The 22,951-nt window shown below is 47.3% G+C and overlaps 1 protein-coding gene across 2 annotated transcripts in view; it reads left to right on the forward strand.

Moving 5' to 3' along the window:
- Positions 1 to 22,951, forward strand: part of OIT3 (oncoprotein induced transcript 3) — a 29,164-nt gene extending 6,213 nt beyond the window's left edge. The window contains exons 3-10 of one of the 2 annotated variants that reach the window (XM_009992597.2): positions 2,684 to 3,058; positions 3,521 to 3,631; positions 7,422 to 7,544; positions 10,511 to 10,633; positions 15,406 to 15,566; positions 16,224 to 16,639; positions 20,875 to 20,974; positions 22,311 to 22,951. In XM_009992597.2, coding sequence (XP_009990899.1) covers positions 2,684 to 3,058; positions 3,521 to 3,631; positions 7,422 to 7,544; positions 10,511 to 10,633; positions 15,406 to 15,566; positions 16,224 to 16,639; positions 20,875 to 20,974; positions 22,311 to 22,490 — 1,589 coding nt within the window. In that variant the 3' untranslated portion in view covers positions 22,491 to 22,951. Of the gene's footprint in view, positions 1 to 2,683; positions 3,059 to 3,520; positions 3,632 to 7,421; positions 7,545 to 10,510; positions 10,634 to 15,405; positions 15,567 to 16,223; positions 16,640 to 20,874; positions 20,975 to 22,061 lie in introns of both variants that reach the window. The other variant, XM_086616962.1, reaches the window with a different exon arrangement.

Genomic DNA, 22,951 nt, shown 5'->3' on the forward strand with positions numbered 1-22,951 from the left:
TAAAACTCAGATTAGTTTTGCCTAAACTGTGCTGCCAAAGACTGCAGGGGGGTTGGCTTGGGGCAGCCCTGGCAGTCCGAGGGTGGTTGTGGGGGTCTGCAGCGTTTGAAGGAGCGCTGTCTGCTTTTTCTGCTTGTCTGCCTCCCCTTCGCTCCTGCCTGAAGCTCTCAGAGAAGTGAGAGATGGAAGGGTGTGCTACCCCATTCCCCTGAAATGCCTTCTGCTAACTCCCTCTGAGCTGCTCCGTGTTCATCTCAGTAAATTTTGGCTTTAAATTATCTTCAGAATGTTTAGGAGACCATGTGATCTCCCTAGATGAGTGTTTGCAGAGTCTGTCTACAAAGGATATTTTATAAAGTTAATTATACTCTATGAAAGCTAATGAGAACGTGTGTATTTTTGGTGCCGCACAGCTGGGAAGCTGACAGGGCATTCCTCGCTTCGCCTCGCTTGGCTTTTAACAACATAAAAACCTTTTAATCTTAGTCAGTGACTCACCCTAAGGCCCTGCTGAGTCCTTTTGTGGAAACCAAGCGAGTTAAGCTGAGGGAAGCCCAGAGGAAGCTTTTTTCAGCTGTATACAAAGCAAAGGCAGGACCGGTCTTTCCTCATCGCAAGAAGTTAAGCGAGCTTTTGAAGGATGGGATTTTACAGTCCTGCTGCTGTCCGGGGGTAAGGAGAGGCAGGTGAAATGGAGACCTCGTGAGGGCTTGCCTGGTGAATCTCATCAGAGATTCCTCCTGTGGTTCTCCCTCTGCTGCTCAGAACTAAGGGCTGGTTGTGGTGGGAGTGAATCTGCGTGTTTCATGAATTAGAGATTCCCTTCATAACCCAGGCTTGTGCTCCCTGTGCCAGCTTGCAGCTCTGCTTGCAGCAGCTGTTCCTGCCATCTCCCCCCACCCGAATTGCATCACCTTGTTGTTTAAACAAAACAAACAGGGCGATTTTAGAACTTAAAAAGAAACGTGATGTGGAAAGTACAGAGTATTCCCGTCTGAGATGCATTTAATCAGAATGATTGGTTGTGTTAGCCTAATTCTAGCAAACGGTAATCAATTTTCCTTACTCAAGGCAGTATTAGCATTCATTTTGCTTAATAGGGAATATAGCTAGTCACAGGTAAGTGGTGCTTAATCAGGACTTCTAGTGAGAAAGCTGCCAAATTAGGGTTAATTAGGAGAAGACTGAAAATGTAATGAACACTTCAGTTCTTCGTTTTTTTTGTTTTCTCCTTATGGTATTCTTTGGTTTTAATTGTTTGTAGAAGGTTCAGAAAGGCCTCTGAAAACGGACACCCTCCTTGAGCCCTGCATGAACCAACATGCACATAGCAGGAGGTCCACGTGTTTACATCTTGCCCTCACAAACGCTCACTTTGCTCACCAACATCTGATCTCTTGCAGAGATCAGAAGAGTTTGTGGGCTTGCAAGGAATATGACTGTGTAAAGGGTTGAGTGTTTTTCCCCGTAGAAGGTCCTGATTCAGACCTTCATGCTCTCTAGGTTTTAACATAATAAATAAGAATGTTTCAGGAAGCTGTTTAAGATGCAGGGAGGTGGCAATGTCGCACAAAACCACAACAGATACTTGTGAACCGTAGAGGCAGTTAGCATTGGGCAGAGAGGGAAGTGGGGGACAGTGTCTTGGAAGGAGACCAGGGCACGTCTAAGGAGATTTGTAAATACAGGGGGCTGCCACCTCTCTCTCTTCCCTGCTGCAGAATTTCAGAGAGTGAAAGGATTTAATTTACTGCTCTTTCAGCTCACCTTGGCGTAAATGTATGTAGCTGTAGGAAAGAGAGCAGAGAACAAAACCCCAGGTAAAAGCAGCAGGATTTCTTTCTCCTGCCTCACCTCTCTAAGCATACATCTTTGTTGGAGACAGCCTGATGGGCTATAGACCAACTTCATTGTGACCTGGGATACCAGTTCTTATACGTAGCTGTTTAAAATTGTACCTTGAAGTGAGTAGGAACTGATAAGTTATGCTTAACGATCGCTTACGGTTATACGGAGGTCTAATAATTGAAATGGAATTTTGTCTTTCTGTGTGCCTGTTGCATATCTTGGTGTTCGTGCTACACCTGGTGCTTTGCAAGGTCGTCTCTGGCTTAGGGTTATGGTAACTCAACTGCGAGGGCTGATGGGGGCTACAGATGGACTTTTAGAGAGGCTGCATAACCTGTTTGAAGTCTGGTGCTCTTCTCCAAGGCATGTGGGAGGATTACCAGTGACTCCAGGAGGGGCTTGCAGATGCTCAGTTAGCACTTGACCAAAGGGTGGATGTCCGAGGCTGGATCCAGTGCTCCCAGGACATATTTCCTATGGCAAAATCACTCCCTGGAGCTCAGGTGATTTTGGGGGGGTTTTGTGTTTGCTTTTCCCCCCCCCCCGTTGTACTCTGACAGCAGCTAAGCAGCAAGTCAGACTGTTGCATAACGTTGTAAGAGCTCTGTTAATTTTTTTTTTTCTAAGACATTTAAGCCGAGCTGTCAGAATTTTCCATAAGGCAATTAATTAGCTGGTATCGCTGTTTCTCCCTGAGGATCTCTACCTATCACAATGATTCTGTTAAGTCAGGACTAGAAAAAGAAATAATTTTCTATTCTTTGCAATTATCAGTCAACAACTTGTTTTTATATCTGCCAGATGTTCTCTCTTGTTTCTCGCTTGCATGTCTCAGCCCTGGACCCCTGCTCTGCCTACATCAGCCTGAACGAGCCCTGGAGGAACACAGAACATCGGATAAATGGTTCCCACGGGCAGCCAACGTGCGACAGTCAGATCGACGGGGAGTGGTATCGCTTTACTGGCATGGCTGGCGATGCCATGCCTACCTTCTGCATCCCAGAGAACCACTGTGGCACCCACGCTCCCATTTGGATGAACGGCAGCCACCCGCGAGAGTCAGATGGCATCGTTCCGCGCCAAGCCTGTGCCAGCTTCAATGGGAACTGCTGCCTTTGGAATACCACGATTGACGTCAAGGCGTGCCCGGGCGGGTACTACGTGTATCGCTTGACCAAGCCCAGCGTTTGCTTCCATGCGTACTGTGGGCGTAAGTAACTGCTGAGATCACTGTTCTGAACCCCCCCCTTGATCCCTGTGGTGCAGAAGAGGCAGCAAGCATCCGTACTCTTGAGAGAGGTGGTGACTGGTCTCTGGCTTTCTCACCCAGAAGCGTGCCAGGTGATGCAGCGCAGATGGTATCTGTAAGAGATCGATTAGACGGTTTCACCTACGTGAATTCTAGTCTTTGTTCAGCTAGCGGAAATCTTCCGTAGCTGACCCGGCCGCGGTGATTTAACGCTCTCTGCGGGCCCTGTGGTTTGTCTTGGCATGCTACCAAAGCCAAAATTTGCATCTCTGACTTACAGTAATTAAACTAGATTGTTTCTCACCACCTTCAGTGGACTGTAACTGACGGACTAGGCACAGGGTGAGAAGCTGACGGTACAAATACAGTATTTTTGGTGCGTGCTCAGCGGTTTGTGTTGACAGCGTTCTTGTCATGCCCTAGATTTTTACGACATCTGTGATGTGGCGGATTGCCAGGGCTCCTGCCTGGACACCAGTGACTGCACGTGTTCCCTGGGGACGACGCTAGGACCTGATGGACAGACATGTCTTGGTAAGGGTGGAAATAACCTGTGTCAGTTGCTGATGCTTTCTTTCCCCCTTGTTTTATTGCTCATGTCTCAATCCATTGGCTTAAGGAGAAGTATCCTGAGAGGAGTTTTTCTCCCGTGCTGCCTAGAGAGCAGGTCTTTGATTCTGTAAATGGTTCCCAATCTCTCCCCAGAGGGTGAGATACGACGCCCCATGACTGAATACATTCTGGTGCCCCTGGAGCTACGTGTGTACAGAGGCTACATTTGCTTTCTTGCATGGTCCAGCTGCTGAGGGCAGCAGCTTTGCTGTCAGTAGCAGAGTCTCTTTGTAGGATCGCAGTACAGCCTCATTGGTATTCAGGAGCGGCTGTGCAAGTCTGTCATTAGAGATTTGCTCTCACACTGTTGAATGCTTCTTTCCTCCAAGAAAAGTTTCACTAGCTGGCCTAGGGCTATGCATTAAGCTTCACCATACTTTCTGCCCTTGTGGGGTGTTGTCCAGGGCCTGGGGTTTGATGAGAGCCAAAGGTTTGTGGGTCACAGTGCGGCCTCAGTGGTTCTAGGCAGCGTGACAAGGTGGTGTTCGGGGGGCTGGCACTTGGTGGCTGCACTGGCAGAGACCAGCATGACGAGTAGGGAGGCAGAGGGCTGCAAGTGAGAGCAGAGCGGGGAAGTGGGCTTCAGGGATTTGTGAGGTAATCCCCATGAACTTCTGAGGAGGATGGTTGTGCTTGTGTGTGTGGCTCTGGGAGATGACCGCCTGGTCTGTGAGGCCTTGTGAAGACGATCATCTGTGGGGCAATGCAAGGGGCTGGGAAGGTGCGTGGCCGTTGGGAAGCTGCAGAGCCACACTGATGGATAGGAAGAGTTGATGTGGAGGGAGGAAGGCCTTAGTACTAGTGTTTGGGAGAAGTGGGGAGTCTCCTCTTTGTCTTCGAGGCTTGATTTGATAGAGAAGTTGAGAGCAGTTAGTCCGGCAGGCTCTGTGGCAGATGAGTTTCTTCCGTACGGACTATAGCTGACAAAGCAGGCATGGGTGGCTTCTTTCTTCACAGTCCTCCTGCCTGTGGACATTGGGGTAAGGGCCAGAGTCGTTACAGTCTGTGGAGAGAGCAGCCTGGCCTTGCTGCAGATTTACGCTTGCTCACATCAGTTCTACAGAAGGGCTTTGCTTAAGCTACTCCACATCTCTGCGGCTGAGTGGCTGACTTAGCTCTCTCGTCTAATTAAAAGCATCTGTTGGCTGCTTCTCTGCAAAACTTTCAGTCACAGAAGTGCCCTTGCCAAGCACCAGCACTCAATAAATGTGTGGCAGGCTCGCAGGAGAGGATTTCCTGCAGCAGAGAGGCAGGCAGGAGTCCTGAGTCTGTCTGCATGGGCTGCAGCTGCCTTCATCCCACCACGGCTAGGCCAGGCAGGAATTGTGCACTGCTGCTTCTCTTCATGATAACCAGATGGCACAACACCTCAGCTGCAATAATCACGCTGGTTGACCTCCCTGCAGCCTCTCTTGTTGTATGGCTCACTCATCTTTCTAATGACTTTCCATTGTGCTGAGTAATTGCACAACAATGTATCTGAGAGCAACTGTGCCGGCCTTCGAGAGAAACCAAACAAATCTATATGAGCTTTTCCTGTATGGGGAATATTCTTCCTTTCCCAGCTCACCCTAAGAAGGGAGCTGAAGATGCTGCAGTTGTGCTAAGCAGCTCTGTCAGCCTCCCTGTGCTAGGCTGACTTCTCTCAGCACGTCATATGCTTCGAATCCCAGAGTAGAACTGCTGATCTTAACTTACGTTTTCATTTGCAAAATTACTTAGGGGTTAGATTAGGTCTTAGGCTTTGTCATGGATCCACCAACTCGGTGCGTTACCTTTAAAGTCTTGAATACCTGGGTCCGTGTCAGACTAAGCCACGATTAAAATCAGTTCAGCCCCCCTCCTAACCCAGTCTCCAGAAAACCAGCCTGTGTCCCAGAAGTGCTGGTTTCACTGGTGCAGAAGAGCAGGGACAGGTCTGCTGTGTGTTGCAGAGCTTGGAGGACTGGCAAGGTGAGCTTCTGGGTACAGCCCTTGACCGAGCCAAGCTCCAAGACCACCTAACAGCATCTCTATGCCTTTGCCAACAGCCCTTTCCATCTTTACCCTCTGTTTTTAAGCAGCTTTAGTTTTATTGTTAGAAGGGAAAGTGTGTGTGTGTCTCCTGGATGTGCTTCCTGCCTCCCAAAGAAGAGTACCAGCCGATTCTTTGGCTAAAAATATTCAATTCACCTCACTTATGGAAGGAGACACCACCAGCTGCAGGTACTGTGTATGTGTGGGACCACTTATACCTAAGAGAGCTCGTCTCTGACTTGTCCCTTAAAACAGTATTTTTCTTTTTTCTTGTTTTTAAGCTTCTGACATCTAGCGAATGGTAACTTTCAAGCTGTTTTGGTAGAACCCTGTGTGAACCTTGATTGATAACCTCAGCATTCTGGCCTGCCTAAGAGAAATCGTTAATTTTGTGGCTCAGCAATAGCAATGACTGTCCCTTCCTCTCTGTTTGATTCACTTTTTGCACATAGAGATTAAATCAGGTTGAAGAATGAGAATCTCAGAGAACAAAGTACCTTTCAAAAAAAAAACCCAAAAAGACAGATAGATATAGAGGAACTTTTAGCCTTTAAAATAGAGAAAATTAGGAGTAGTTTTCAGAGCTTTACTGAGAGATTCAAAAGCATCTGCTGTGCTTTTTCCTCAGTAAATACCCTCAGCACCCTGGAGGGCTCTAACCTAGAGCTGAATGCAGCCAGCACAGGAATGTGACATAGGTACTATTCATGGGTGAATTGTTTTAGGTTATAAAAACCACAGTCCAGGCCTATTGCAAGATTATTCTGCAACCTTGATCCAGAGTCCGCTTCAGAAAGTGGGGGATGCCAGTTCAGGCACTCCTCTTTCTGCTGAGCTGGAAAGGTAGGTTCCATAGCTCTGCAGAGGGCTGCAGAGGAGCAGAGCAGGGAAGGGCCATCATGAGGAGCTGAGTCCTCTGAGAGAGTAGCTCAGAACTGAGCACTTTGTCTCACCTGTGGTACAGCGTGTTTGAGCAGCTAATGGTTGTGGTGGCCTGTGTGGCACCAGCACCCGGGTTAGGTCTCACCATGGTAAGCTGACATTTCTGTTCTGCAAGAACACCTGAGCTTTCCAGGGCAGGGAGCAGCCCGAGCTGGGGCAAGAAGCCAAAACGGTGAAATTTCTCATGACAGGACTTTTCATGGGGTTCATTAAAATGTTTTGCTTTGATTTCAGCTTTGTTTATATGTTTACAGCTGGTTTTTGTTCCTGTGTCTTTATTTTGAAATAAAGGTTGAATCCTTTAAAATTGCTGTAGGATAGTTGGCCACGTGTCGCAGTAGCAGGTGTGATATAAAAGCAGATAGAGTTTATTTTTGACAGATTCTGGAATTCATCTCGTTTTACTAAGTCATGTTAACTCCATTTTAATGTCTTCGTGAGTGGAGAATACTTTAGGATGAGAAGGTAAATGAAAACATGAACTCCCTCAGTGTGTGGAACCAGTTTGGAAGTTTCCCAGCGGGACTGTGTCCATCTTCACTCTGAAATGGCTGCCGTGTGCATGCTGTCTAGTGGATAGTGGTCTTTATCGTTTTGTGGGATTAGTCATCCCTGTTGCTCTGATCCAAGTCATGATGCCAGGAAGGCCAGTCCATGGTCTGGCCAGCGCCTCTGTGTAGCAGCTCTTTTTTGCCAGCCGTGTGTTTACCCGGGAGCACATTCTGACAGTGCCTTTTTTTTTTTTTTTTTGCAGATGAAAATGAATGTGAGCAGAACAACGGAGGCTGCAGCGAGTTTTGTGTTAACCTGAAGAACTCCTACCGCTGTGAGTGCGGGATCGGGCGCACGCTGGGAAGTGATGGGAAGACCTGTGAAGGTGAGGTTTCAGCTATCACAGTCTGCTGGAAATGATATAAATCATTCCGCTTCCCTTGCAGCACCAGTTCTCTTTTGGCTCCTTGCAGCTGGGATTAAATGTCACTCATATCACTTCTGTGCTTGCCAGTAGTGCCGTTAATGAAATATCCTTCTAATCAAGCAGAGAGGACTCTCCTTGTTGTTCTCCCTGCCTTGCTCATTTCTGCTAGGATGGGCTTGTATTTATCTCCATGGAGGGAGAGGCAGAAGTGGATCTGGAAGAGTGGTAGACCAGACAGAACCTAGTTATTGCTGGAGACGCTGGGATTCAGCTCTGGAGATTTGTATGATAGTTGTGCGGGGGCAGATTTAGTGCTGCTGGTTTTTGACAGCTAGCGTTAGGTATGGGCTAACGTCACGACGTCAGACTAGAGTATGAGGATTGCTTAGCCTCCCAGGATAGAAACTGAGGAGAGGGAGTGACAGTCTGTAAACAGAAGCCAGATTTGAGATTAGGGCTGCGTTTTGACTGTTTGCTTTTTGTAAGTAGTTAGTTGTGGGCTCTGCTGTGTGCAGCTGCTACACTTACTTCCCAGTGGTGGCACAGCCAGGCTGAAAATCCTTGATGAGTTGAGACTGGAAGTTTAGCAGAGGCTTGAAGACCAAATTGTAGGTTCGATCCGTTGTCACTAACAATGTACAAACAGCAGAAATATGAAAACCCATCAAAATCTGACTTTTGCCTGATGTTTTCTGAGGTCAGCTGTGAAGAGTGCTGTGCCCCCTGGCAGACGAAGCTGCTGAGTTGTATGTTCCCAGATACTGTGGGGCCTCAAACAAGAATTCCAGCTACAGATGCACCTCACTTTTGAGTTACCGGATTGCCACAACTGAATACGTCTGCAGCCTGCATGCAACCGTGCATTAGCTGCTGTGTGGCAGACATCCATGGTGCAGGGAGGGGAATTGCCGTTGTATTTTTGGGTTGCACTCCACCCTTCTTTATGGTTTGCTGGCAGATGGCTCCAAGCTGCGGTTTTTGTCCCTGTTTTCCCCCCTCTATGATACCAAATCACGTTTCATCTTACTCCTGTGAAAATCTCCTCTCTGAGGTCTGTTAATGAAACACCAGTCATCCAGAAGACAGTGTTTCCTTGTGGAAAGCTGCTGTGCAGAGTGTCCCTTAAGGACTTGTTAAGTCATGTGGGGCTGAAAGTGATCTGTGGGCTTTGTCCCTTCCACGTCCAGGACCCAGCTGGCGGGTGTCACGTATACCAGCTGTGCTACATGGCAGTTTTTATTCCTGGGCGCTGCACTCTTCTGACAGGGATGAAACAGTCTGTGCTTGGAAACTCGTTTGTTTCTGCTGTTCCCAAAGTTGTATTCTAGGGCCTTTGATATATCATTTAATTTCACCTTCTGCAAGAGGGATGGTGCTTTTCACGAGTTTTTACGCTGCTGCTGAGGATTTTTACAATCTTGTTAGTGAGTTTTATTTCTAAAGATGTGCCCTCAGCTTTGTGAGCCATTAGAGTGTGTGATTTACTTGCAAGCCACCTCACAGCTGTTGCTAAAAAGAACAAATGCAAGAGATTTAGCTTGATTACATGAGCTGGTGAGGCTGAGTAGGGTTAAAAGTATCTTGAAATTTCCCTTATAATGCTTTACCCATTACTGTGACTCATGTGGAATGTTCAGGCTGGTGCTTTCCATGCAAAGTGTAGGGTTGAGTATGGGATTTCTTTTCTTTACATTTCAGAGAAAACCACATAGTTATTTCTCATGGCAGGCTTAGGGAGAAGGATTTTGTATTTATGATTTTTTATATTGTATGTGCTCTTGTTTTACTGAGAACATCTAGCCGTATTCATCCCAAAGGGCTAAAAAAATCAAGCAGTGAAGGTTATTTTTTTAAAAAAGTCATGATACTCTGTTATTTTCTTTATAATAGAAAGCCTTTTCTTTATTCTTCTTTATATTATAAAGAAAATAAAATGTATTTTTCTTTATAATACAAAACAGCAACAAGAAATAGCCTTATTTGCCTTAGGTTTTCAAACCTTTAGAACGTATTTGGATGACCTTTCAGGCTCCTTCCTGCAGCTGTAGTGGCTAGGAATATGTTTTACATGAAGATTCAGCTCCTCAGAGAATTGCCTCACCTGAACAGAAAAGATGTAAGAGAAAACATGACAAATCCCCCAGTTAGCTGTGCTGCCCTGTCTCCTCTGTGCTTAAGAAAAGGGGAAAATTAGAAGGGGAATTGACCTTACACCACAAATCTGTGTCGTTCTGTCCCTGTGCTAACGCACCTCAGGGTAGCCAAACTCACAAACTAGCAAAATTTATTGCTAAACAAACTCCTACGAGCAGAGTTTCATCCTCAGCCTACAAAGGGGATGCAGGAATCCAGTACACCCACCTCCATCACAGCTGGGAAACCCACAGGCAAAGAGCGCATCATCTTCTCTTTGGAGTTCCCTGATGGGAATAGGAGCTGGCTACCTGCTAGTCTGTTCTCCCCGAGACGCCTTCCCTGGAAGTCTCAGGGCTTTGATTCTGGTGGTGACTAAGAAAATGATTATGGTTCCACGTGGTGGAAGTTTTAAGAGGTTCCCCCACCTTTTTGAAGCAAGAAACAACATAAAAATGTAGTTTAGGAGAATGTCTCAGAAAGGGCCAAGCTGAAGATTGCCTATTCAGCCTTGTTACGTATGCTGGTTATAGCATGTGATTTAATTTGGTAAGCTTTTTCACAGAATTCCTTGTTAACTTCCCAGTGAAATGACAAACACAGGAAGTCATGCAATTAAAAACAGGTTTCCACCTCATTTTCTTGGAAGCAAGCTCTCACCGTGCTGTTGCCTTCGAGCTCTGTGTTGGTCATACTGGTCGTTCATCAGCCAGGAGTATACGTTGGGGCCTGCGTAGCTGCCACACAGCTGCCCAAGGAGCAGGGTGTGCTGATTTTCCTTTCTTTTGCAGAAATTGAAGGCTGTCACAATAACAACGGAGGCTGCAGCCATACCTGTATTGAAGTGGAAGACACATACCAATGTGAATGTCCGAGAGGACTTGTTCTGTCAGAAGATAACCACACTTGCCAAGGTAGGTCAACAAAATCTCCCTGGCAGCCTCTGTCTCTTGGAAGTCAGAAGTATGTCTGAAGGAACTCTTCTTGTTTTTGTTGTGTTCTCTTAATCAGTCCTTTCCAGTGTGGTTAATGGAGGTTTGTCGTTAATGACAGATCATCCAAAACTGAGTCTGGAGACATTGCTCTTTTTGCCAGGCAGGAGAACAGAGACATGGGGCCCAGCTGGGTGCATCTTGCATCGCAGGCGGTTTTGGCACTGTTTGCTTACAATTAAGAAGATTGCTTAACATCGCCCATTGTATTGCTCTGCTTCAGCTGTGTGTGCCTTTGACAAATTTATGCTATTAGAGCTGAAATTTTCCATGCTCCAAACCCGGCTTTTAAAATTTCAGCCAAAGTGGTTCAGTCCCTTCCAAGAATGAGGTTCAAGAGAAAGGCCTTTTTTTGCCCAAGTACCGTGATAGCCATTCCGGTCAGCATCCTTATGTCTTGAAGCAGGTCACTAGTTCTGATACTAGATGTTTCTGCTGTCCTTTGGAGAAGTGCCCAAGCTAGCATCTGAATATTGACTGTTGCTTCTGCTGCATTAGATGCTAGCGAAGTGTTATCTTTGGAAGACCTTCCATCTGAACTTTACTCCCTTCCTGGATGCAGGGAGTCCTTCGTGCCAACTCGCTTGCACCTATAGAATGCACGTGGAATAATCATGTTCCCTGGTTTGGTTTGTGAGAGCTGAGCAAGATTTCCTTTGCAAATACATCCAGGCTTCCCGGGGTCAACGTAGCTCTCTGCAGTGAGTGCAGGGAGCAGAGGATCAGGGAGAAGTTCCTGAGGGCAGTGAGAGTTAAGCGGAGGGTCTGTAGCTCCTCATGCAGTAACTTCTTACAATCCAGGACTTGCACTCAGGATTCTTCTGGGTCTCATAGTCCCACAGCTAGCTTGAGCCCCTGAGGCATCGAGGAGCCTGTGTGTCTTCTAGAGAAGGTATCTACTGTGATCCTCTGCAGAAGGGACACTCAGTCAAAACTGGGTGTTGAGGAGAGCTGTGTTGGCATGTGAGAGGCAGACAGAGGTAGTGCTCTCTGGTGGGCCTCATCTGACTTGCCTGGCCACTTCTCAGACCTATCAGGCTCAGCACAAAGCTGGAGAAGACACTACTGCCCTGGCAGAGACAGATCTCGTAGCTCTCTGCTTGTGCTCTTCTGCCTTGGTGGGCTTGTGAAGAACTTGTGTGGTTGCTTTCAGACATTTCCATGGGAATTTGCTAATGGACTGGACTCAGGCCATAGCCAGGGCAGGATCTAAAATGCAATAAAAGGGAGCCTGTCACGGGCTAGTTCACTTGAGAATACCGATGAGCTGGTGTTACCTGGTGTGCTTAGAATCTCCCGTAGTCTGATGTGTTACAAAGTGCCCAGACATCACTTAGAGAAACAGATGCAGACTTCATGGTGGCCAACAGGGCAGGTATGCCTCAGAGAGGAAGTTGGAATGGTTCTACTTGGTGAAATTTCTGCTTTTTAGAAATGCAGGGCACTGTTTTCAGGGGTGAGCACTGCATACTTAGGGTTCACTGGTGCTTACTGCTCCAGCAGAGCCAGGTGGGGAGGAGGAGACAGGGATTTCCAAGAGCTGTAATTATACTTGATTGAAGGTCTGACTGATGGATACAGGCCAGAAAAGAGCAATGTTCTTCAAGCCTGGCTCCCTGAGGCAGGCCCAGCAGGGTTAGAAGGCCATGCATTTCCCAGCCAGTGTTTCTCCTCCTTCTGAGGCTGCTAATGAGAGCAGGAGCACTGCCGGGTGCCAAGCTGGGGCTCGGGATACAGCATCTCATAAAGCGAAACTGCTTGTTCCTTTGCATTTCATAAATTCATATCCCCACGCAGTGGTCTGCAATTTTGAGCAGATATGACAGAATATATCTGGTACTGTACCACATGATTTTTTTTTTTTATGGCATCTAATCAGGTTTGTAGTGGTACAATTAACAGTGCAGGGCAGGCACAGTTGCCTGAAGCAATTGGATCTGCAGCCTGTCAACCCTCCCCTGCACTGTCTCTACGTTCGGAATAAACGTTAATAATCTTCCCCAGAAATCAGCCTCGGCTACAATTTTCCCACAAAGATACCAGCCAACAAAATGCTTGGAGTTTTGCAGACCACCCTAGCACCTCACCGCTTTCTGAAGTGTGATGGTGAAGTGCTTTTCCCCCCTCTCCCGTGCTCAAGCCTTGCGTGCAGCTAAGCAGGGTACAGCAGTGTAGTTCATTCGTGTTTGTAGCACGGGTTCAGGGCTCCCCAGCACCAGAGAGCCTGTTCGACTGGGCAGTCTGTGCAGAAAGATAACCCCTGCTCCAAGCAGCTGTACTTTGGAAGGCCAAGGAAGGAACCACAGGCTGAACAAGGAACACGGTGCCAACAACAGCAGGCAGCAAAATGAGTGTTGGACTTGCCTTAGAAGCTTCCTACCAATGGTGAGGATACTTGCAGGCATTGGTGCAACGCAGAGTTTAAAATGGTAATGAAGAAGCTTTCCCAGTACTTCCAGGTGCTCTGCAGTGTGTGAGGGAGCAGAACTGAAGCATTTGACCACCAAAGACTCTCAGGAACCTCGCAGGCTGAGCTGAGCCCAGGGCAGGGGTGCAAGAGATGGATGATGAGAGCAAGCCAGGAGAGTGCAGCTCTCTGAACGGATGCAAGACGTTGTGAATAAAAGAGGATTCATTGGCACCCAGGATGACCTGTTTCTGCTGGGCATCTCAGTCCTGGCAGTCGGGACCTCATCACTTGCCCTGGAACAACATGTCTGCATGTAGTCACGGCTGCATTGCCAGATCCTTTTCAGCTCCCCCTACAACGGTGCTGCTGGCCATCTGTCTGGGGGGTGTCAGGCCTGCTCAGAGCGGAATTGCGCTGCGGCACACACTCTCTCTGCTTGCAGCACCCTGTTAAATCGGTAGAACCAAAACACTTTTTTCAGTATTGGTTACTCTTCTGTGTACAAATGTCTAGGGTGGTCTGAATTACATTACCAGTTACTCTGAGATGGTTAGTATAAGGAGCTCCCCAGAGTTTTTTTTCCTAAATAGTGATGAATTGGCTTGAATCAAAAGTGGATCTGCTCACAGGCTTCCTTCACTTATTTCTGTGCCCGGGTGGTGGAGTGCACACGGACAACTCTTGCAATGCCAGAGCAGAGGTTAAATAGGCGTCTCCTCTTTCTTCCTCTTTGTGCCAATCAAAGACGTTTAGAAACAGAGACAGCCTGAACCAAATTGGTCCTGAGGTTTGAAGAATTGCATTTGGGATCCAAACTCTCTTGCCCTGAATTACACCTTTCTAAAAGCATTACAGTTTCATATTCATCAAGACGTCACTAGAACAGTGGAGCTTTAAATCCCAAATCCAATCAGTTCTCCAAAGGATATCCATCTCTGCATTGCACTGTGTTCTCAAAGTCCCTTTGTCTCCTCGTGAGCTTTGCCATTTGACATGTTCAGTCATTCGTGCTTATCTTCTACCGCGGACGGAGGAAAACTTAAGGTAATTCTTAATTCTTTAATTTTCTGTTCAGAGCCAGCAATGTCATTCTGGGAGCATGTTGATTTGGGCACACTGCATATGTTTTAGCATATCACCTTGAAAAGATCAACTTTTAATAAAAAATACTCCCTGCAGGTACACAATAGCTTTCACAAATACCTTAGCTGAGCCATGAAGATTTTTTTTAAGAGGGATAAAAGGCATTTTTTAGCAGTGTGCCTTGTACCCAAGATCCAGAATCCTGGATTATATAATTAACTTGATCAAAATTAAAGGGAGGCAGATCATATCAATGTCAAGGATTGGGACTGTAATCAATTTTAGGAAAAAGCTTGGTGAACTAGTATATTTGAAAAAAGTTTCGTCATGTGATTTTAAAATATGATAAAAAGAAAATTTGGAGGGGATTTGTTTTTCTGGCTGAGAAGAGACCAGAATATATGCACCAGTACACTTGTCCTGTATCAAACTGAATAGATATGTGTACACCCAAGGAATATATAACAATTACTTTTTATTGAAGATTATTCCCTCTCCTTTCCTGTTTCATTTTGTCCAATCTCTATGTTTTCTCCACTTCTTATGTAGTAGAATTTTAATTTTAAAAAATCCACATGGAGCTCTGTATTAAAATTCAAAGGTTGGAGAGAGGTGGAATGAGTGAGCTAATTAGGTTTGTTTGTCAGAGCTGGGCTTATTGCTTATAAAAATATTATTATGGCATTTTGAGGTGCTGCCATTTTAGCTTGGCATCTATATGGAATTACTCTGCCTTGTTTTGACATGTTCTGGGTTTGATGTAAAGCCTGATAAAGGGTCTTATAAAATGACTTTGCCTGGGGTGTTGTGAATTGGATATCCATATCTGGGAAAGGCTCTTCCCAGGACATAGCATTGCAAGAGACATCTATGAAACGTGTGCCGGGTATTAGGTAAGCCGGAAACACTGCATAGCTAAGTTTCTGCTGCAAGTATAGTGGTCATCTTCATCGTCTTCCGTGGTGTCGCTATGCCAGGAGACAGCTGGGGCAGTGGCAGCTCGGGAGGTTTGTGTTGCATGGGTGGGAATGTAAGATAGATAATGAGATGGCTGTGGTTGGATAGTATCATAAATGTAGCGTGTGATTGCCCTTTCTTTCCTCCAGTAGTAATTAGTATAGCCCTTCCCCACGGCCCTGATACTGATACTCCCTGATGTTTTTTTAGTGCAAACTGTTAATTCTGGGGACTTGTCTTGTAGTTCCAGTGCTGTGCAAGTCCAGCTCTATCGAGGTGAGCATCCCAAAGGACCTGGTCGGAGGCCTGGACCTTTCCCTCATCAACACTTCCTGCAAAGGAGTATCCAATGGCACTCACGTCAACATCCATTTCTCCTTGAAGTCCTGCGGCACCGTTGTAGATGTATGTATACGCATTGCTGTCCTGTCTCGTGGGATCTCTCGGATTTGGGGACTTGGCTATGGTTTACTGGGGGAATAAATTTGATTTAGCTGTACCATCAGAGCAGCTTCCTGTGTTGCTGTGCAGCTGGCCTCAGACTAGACCTGGGGTGGAAATCCCAAAGTAGGAGAGCTTGTTCCAACTCCTCTCCAGTGCCTGTGAGTCTGTCATCATGGGAACTGCTTTCTGCTCACTCAGCGCTTCACAGAGGCAGCTTCACCATAGTTCTGGTGCAGAAAGTGCAAATAGTCTCACTCTTCACCCTCCTGTTGAGACAGAACTTGGTTCTCCCAATAATCTTTTGAAGGTTATACTGGCAACTGGTCAGGAATCAGAGAGCTCGTCTTAGCAGATGAGTAGCAATTAGAAGCAAATTCCTCTGCTTCGTGCTGGAGTACGTACAGTGCATTGAAGTTGGCAGCAAACTGATAGAGGCCCTCAGGTTGTAGGTAGGGATCAACACCGTTCTGGCTGCAGCATGTAAATTCACAAGCTGCACTTTTATTGACTAGTTTATGTCTGGGTTTCCTGAGGAAGGTAAACTCAGCTGTTAGCCTGAACTCAGAGAGGTCTTTCTCAAGGATGTCTCCTTTCCATTAAACTCCTTCTTTGCTGCAGGTAATAAACGATAAAATCATTGCCACCAATGTGGTGACTGGCTTGCCAAAGCAGACTCCAGGAAGCAACGGGGACATCATCGTCCGCACCAGCAAGCTGCTGATCCCTGTGACCTGTGAGTTCCCACGCCGGTACACCATCTCCGAAGGTTATGTGCCCAACCTCAAGAACTCACCCTTGGAAATCATGAGCCGCAACCAGGGCGTCTTTCCCTTCACTCTTGAGATCTTCAAAGACAAAGACTTTGACGAACCCTACAGGGGTGCTCTTCCCACCCTCAAGCTTCGGGACTCTCTGTACTTTGGGATCGAACCATTGGTACATGTCAATGGACTAGAGACACTGGTAGAGAGCTGCTTTGCCACTCCCACTTCAAAAATCGACGAGATCCTGAAGTACTACCTGATCCAAGATGGGTGAGTTCACTGTCCCCTCCCTTGCTGGCTATTAGTGGGGCTAAGTTGCATTGCCTGTGTGACGCAGGAAACACTATTGCTTCTCCCCAGCAGCCTGTCTGCTGTGTTCCTGGCAATCACCAGCAGCCAGACCATCAAGCTGAAACCACCTGTCCCATCAAAAGTGATTGGGAGAAACAGCAGGAGGCAATGAAAGAGGTTAATCCAAGTGCAGCCTTTACAGGACTCATTTCCCCGTAACTAGCCTTGTGGATAATTGAGTTGGCTCCAGTAGAAAAGATATCCTTCCTGATATCCTCTCTGCCAGCCTGCAGAGTGCCAAACCAATCGGCACAGCCCCTGGCTGGCTGTGTGCCACTGCCATCCAGCCGCCACAGCGACTGGAGCAGGTTTCCTAATTTTCCCATAACGGCCTTATAGCATGAGCCAGAAGACTCCATGGCTGGTCCTGTTTGGGGCTCCAGGAGCTCCCCTTGCTTTGCTCTCTCTCTGATGCTTGGCAGTGCAGCAGGCTTTAGGATCCCTCGGTTTGGCTGTAATTTTCTGGGGCTTTTTGGGGTTAGTGATCTTTCCCAGATATGCTGGATCAGGGTGGATCTGTGGGTTCGCTGTCAGGCCTCCTTGTGATGGGTTTTGTGTCTGAGGTTTGGGGAGCATTGCTGTGGGCTCTGCTGTGGCTCTTGAGGTGACCTGTTTTCAGACACTTGCTTGGGTTTTAATGTGACAGTGCCACAGTGCAACATTGCTGTGGAGCGTTTGCATCCAGCAGTGCCTGGCAGCTTATCCAGACAATGCTGTGGAAATGTCACAATTGGGAACCACTCTGCTATCCTCTAAGGAGGAAAGCCCAAACACAGTAATATCTAACACATACCCAAGCGTCATAGCCCAGCAGTCAAGGGACTGTGCTCATACACGTCCTGTGTTCTGTCTGCCAAACCATCTCATGAGGACAACAATTATCTCCTTAGCTGCCAGGCTAAATCATCCACTGTTACAGCTGGTGATGGCAGGTCCTATGGGATTGTCTTGTAGCAAAAGGGTCCTGCAGAGTACAGCACACACAGATAGTGTTTTCATTTCTTTCTGGTGAAGATTTCAGCACTAGCTTGCTCTTCCTCCATCCTAGGCTGCAGTTCTTCTGTGCCTGACATTTGTGGGGTTTATAAGCAGATTTGTAGTGGAAGGATTGATTTATCGACTCCCTGGCTCGGCTGTTCCTGTGAACCCTTTACACAGAGTCAAGGCTCCAAACATTCCTTTCACGAGTGAAAATGATGAGATTCAAAGCAGCAGCCGAAACCTGAGCCCAACAGAGAAGGGAGAAGGCAAAAAATGTCATCTCTTGAATTCAGCACAGCACTAGTAGAAGGATTTATGGCACCAGTGGCCCCTTTGGTACTGCTATCCTGCAGAGGGCATTAAAACTTCACCGAAGAGAAAAGTGGGCTGAAGCCGGCTGGCTGGAGCCTCCTCCTGCCTGCTCCACTCTGCTCTCCAGCCCTCACTGCAGGCCCCAGTGTCCCCAGGCATGCCAGCTTCTGTGAGCTGTGCTGTATTTAAATTGGACCGCTTATTAGCCCAAAGGCTAATGAGGTGCTATTGAGCTAACTGGAGTTCTTTGTCTCTCTGTGTGCTCGCAGCAATTAAAAAGTAAAATTAGCCAAATACACTGCTGATTTGCCCCTGCTCCAAACAGTTCTCTAATAACCCAGTTTCCTTCCATCAACTCGGCCCCAAAAGCCCAAGGCAATAAAGATGGGATTTGTAAATCAGTTTGATTGTAGGATCAGACCTGCAGGAGTTAACCGCAGCTTCCAGAGGGAAGTGTTGTTTAAATTTGAGGGGATATACCTCATGCTGAGAGATGGGAAAATTCGCACTCCTGCCTTCCTCCCTGATAATTCCCTGTCATCTCCAGTGGGACCATTCTTCTGCGGGACACCTCAACCCTATGCTGGTGTGACCATGCTGTAAATCAGGATTTTCCCAGATCCCTCCCCACAGTCTCTGTAATACCCTATACTGTTGCCAGCCCAGCCAGCCAGCCCCAAAGCAGCTCTCCCACTTCTGATCTTGTTCTTCCTCTTTGTCAGAACAAAAATAAATAAAAGACATTGACCAATTGCACGGGCGATAAACACTGCAGCTCTCTGGGGCGTCTGGAGCAAGGTCACGTCACTGAGGGAAACCCGTTGTAATCTGATGTGGTCCGGAGCTGTGGTTTATCTGAGCATGAACACGGTTAAGGTAGTTCCATTGCAAAGCTCATCTTGTTAGACCTCAGGCTGCCCCTCGGTTGTAGACTGAGGTGGTTATTTTATTCTCCAAGACCTCCTTTCTGCCTTGCAAGCCGCCAGTAAGAGGGTCAGAGCACAGCTCTCATGGCACAGCCACTTGCTGGTCCCCTCACCTGCGCACGTTATGCACAGGAAAGGGTTGTTTTCCCCATATCCTGACCAGGATGACTCGTTTTCCCTTCCTACCTGTGCTCCCTGCACCTTCTCACCTCTCCAAGGTGGGAAGCAGGGTTTTGGTATGGCCCCACACACAGTGTAAAAGGACTTGACCCTGTGACTCAGGAGCTTTCTGAGCTCTTTTTGTCTTGCCGCAACGCATTTGTTGCAATTCTCCATCAGGCATACTTAGTGGCATGGTAGGGGCTCCATGTATCCCTGGTTCCTCCTTGCTGTTCTTCCATTTTCCCTCTCTCTAGCCCCAAACCAATAGGTTTCTTGCCACCAGTGTGGAGAACCTTTGGAGAACCTGAGATTTAGGAGTCAGTTTGAGCCCGAGTCCAAAAAGCATCACAGTTTATATGCTCACAAACGAGAACGTGCCTATGAGTTGACTTTATGGCCCCGAAGCTTGACCAATCACTTATGAAAAGTCTTTAACTGTCATTCTTTACAATCAGATGCCTTCAGGAATGCTACTTTTAAAACCAATTTCATCCTAAACAACTTAGTAACGTCTAGCGTTTGGCCTCAAGGGGGGAAGAATCCATGTCGGTTTTTCTAGATGCGCAGCGTTAATTTATTAGCTCCCCTCGGCTGACTTTTTGTGTTTGCCTCCCAGGCAAGTTCGCTAGGCAAGCGCTGCAGACAGGGATATCCCTTCAGACCGTGACCTCCACTGGCTGAGAAATGCTGCAGAAATAATAAAACACGGTGGTGAAAATAATGGGAGGATCAGACCCATGCTTAGTGCTCCCGTGAACGTACGCTGCTCTGCTGCACGGAGCAGAAGGGCGATTCCGGGAGGGATTGCGGTAGGCTGCCGCCCACGGAGCCGAGTCAGCCGAACGGCTGCAGTCCTGTAAGAGTAGGACTTTCCGCTGTCACAGTTACCTCTTGTCTCTTCCACCACCATTTTAATTTATTTTTTAATGTCTCGCAAAGTCTACATTTCTGGAATTAACTTGCTGGAAGGGACAAGCTGCAATATAAAAGCAGCATCCGGTCCTCTCAGAACGCCTAAGGCTTTGCAATAGGCAGCAGTAAATATCCAGTCATCCTAACTTTTTGTCCTGCTGTTTCTCTGTCAAGATCTAAATAGGCTGTAATAGTTTATAAATAGGTTGCACTTGAAATGTAACTTTTTATAAAAAATACTTTATTTTCTTGCAGTTCTGTTACCTCTTGCTTGACTATATAGTCCTAGAGATGGAGAAATTGAAATTATGAATTTTAGCTATAGTGAATTTGAGATGTCCGATCAAGGCCAGCTGGAAGAAAAATGTAAATGACATAAAGCAAAATAGATCTTGATTTTTTTAAAAAAAATGTCATCTGTGATATTTTAGTAACGTGAGCAGCAGCTTCTTCATTTTAAGAGTGATTTATGTGCATATATATGTGTGTACAGAAAGCACATAATACCTTATATTCCGTATCGCAGTTCCGTTGATCGCTGCAGGCTGTTGCACAGGGAGGTGAAACGAGGACAAACTTGCCTGCAGCTCTCTGGCAGTCCCTCTGCTGATGGGACTGGAGCACGTCCTGCCAGCTCTCTGCTGCTGAGCTGCTCGTTGTCTGGAGATGCTATTATCATCGCTAGTGTTTTTCCCCATCATTCCCGAATTTTCTCCTGTGGCCAAAGAGGAAGTAACATGGATGGCTTGAGACAGCCAAGCCCTCCTTTCCTTTCTCTGGTTAAATAGGCTGGGATGTTTTTTCTCTTTCTTTTTCCATTCCTGGGAAACCCATTAAACTTTATCCCTCTGCTTCCCTCAGCTGCGTTTCTGATGATTCGGTGAAACAGTACACGTCAAAGGACCACCTTGCCAAGCATTTCCAGGTTCCTGTGTTCAAGTTTGTGGGCAAAGACAACAAGGTAAGCTCAAAACCCACCTCTTAGATATTGCATCAGCCCTGGTCTGACTGAAGGGCCTCAGCCACAGAGTTGGCTGTATTAGAGCGCAAAGGGGAGGAACGGTTGGCCCAAGGCAGATACTACTGTGCCTATTCCGATGGTCGTATCTTTCGGAAGCCTTGGTCACCAAACAGAAACCTGGGGAGTTAGGCACATGCAGCGTCCTGTCCTTAAAACAAGACAGCCTATAGTTTTGAATCCCTTCAACATTATGTCTTCTCTAGCTCTTGTGAGTACAGATACCAGGTTTCCAGATACAAGGCCACCATGCTGTTTAATTCAATGTGAAACCAAGCCGTCCAGGCTCTGGCACGCTAGGGCAGAAGCTTTGTAGTGGGAGGACAGTTGAAGGATAATGCCATTTTCCTAATGCAAATAGCTTTCCTTTTCTGAGCTAGAAGAAAGTCAGGTCTTTCAGTCACTGTTGTTACACTCAGCCAATGCTTCTTGCTCCAAAAGGCATAAAGCTGCCTCTCTGGCTCCTGGAGGCCCTCGATAGGGTTAAAACGGATGAGATCTTTCAAAATTCAGACATTTCACTTGGCTGTCTGATTGCCACTGCTGCCTCCAACCTGCTTCCTGCTGGCTTGTGCAATGGATTTTGCTTCAAACCTCGCCATTGACCAAACATTCACAAATGTTTGCTTCTCTAATTGCTGCTCGCAGGGATCTTGCTTGCTCTCCTTGTCGTTTAGAGGGCAGGGAGGAGCAATCCTGTCACTGTCTGCCTTTACTGTGCAGAGAGAAAAGGCAGCTGTCTTCCTGCCCTTTGCGTTTTCCTTCCGCCCTCAACTACCAGTCTTAGCCCCTCATCAACCTGCGTTTTCCTTCTTTGCCCCTCAGTCTCGTGGCTTTATGTTTTCTTAGCTCATCTCAAATTCTCTTGCACATTAGCTTCAGTCCATCTCCCTGTGAGGCTTCATGTGTTCTTGGCCTGCTTCCTACCATGCAGCTCCTACCAGCCCATGTGAGCTCTTCCAAGCTTATTCCTGGCATTTTCATCCCTTCCTCTGGAGGATCATTTCACGCCTTCATCTTCCCTGTCTAGCCCTTGGCTACCAGACAGACACCATGCTCTGAGATCTCAGCCGGGCACTCTGGAAAACGTGCCATCTCCTGGGCACATAAGAAAACAGATGGAGCAGCCAGTTTGGCTGTGGATGGCAATGGTGGATAAAGACCTTGTTGACACGGGGACAGAAATGGCTGTGATGTGGGAATCGTGTCGCTCGTGCTCTCCGAGAGCCGGTCCCCAGAGCTGCGCGTTGACTTGGCCTACTGTCTCGCCACCCTCCAGGAAGTGTTCTTGCATTGCCGCATCCTCGTGTGCGGGGCGCTGGACGAGAGCTCGCGCTGCGCCCAGGGCTGCCGGAGACGGGTGCGCAGGTCGGCTGAGACCGAGGAAGAGGAGGAATCTGTTCACGTGGCAAACCACATCCTGACAGGTGGCCCCATCAGAATCGACTTTGACGACTAACACCCACCCACTGGAAGAGCATCTCCGCCTGAGACCGACCTTCCTTACCAATGCTTTCTGTCGTGGTCGTTTGAGGAACGAGAGGTGTTTGGCGAAGCCCCACGTGAGCCTCGGGACTCGTTTCCCTAACTGCGTGATGATGATTTGTGAAGTATGTTGGGCACACGAGGCAGCCCTCTGAGTGCAACCCGGGCTGCAGAACGGTTTTTGGTCGGCTTTTTACCTTCAGTTGAAGGGACCCTGTTGCTTTGCAGGCCCGAAGTGTTACTTTGTCTTTCCCTACATCTGCCTGCGGGTTCCACAGGACTGTTTGTCCTTGACTAAACAAATGTTATTCGAGCCCTTCTGTCATCAGACAACACAAATAGTATCGTAGCTGAACGTGTTTGTTATGCAGTTCTGCGAGTGATGCTGAAGCTTTCGGATGTGCTGAGGTTTTGGATGACCGTTAATAAAAACAT

This window comes from Tauraco erythrolophus, chromosome 9 (genome assembly GCF_009769465.1).
Source record: "Tauraco erythrolophus isolate bTauEry1 chromosome 9, bTauEry1.pri, whole genome shotgun sequence".
NCBI classification, from domain to species: Eukaryota; Metazoa; Chordata; class Aves; order Musophagiformes; family Musophagidae; genus Tauraco; species Tauraco erythrolophus.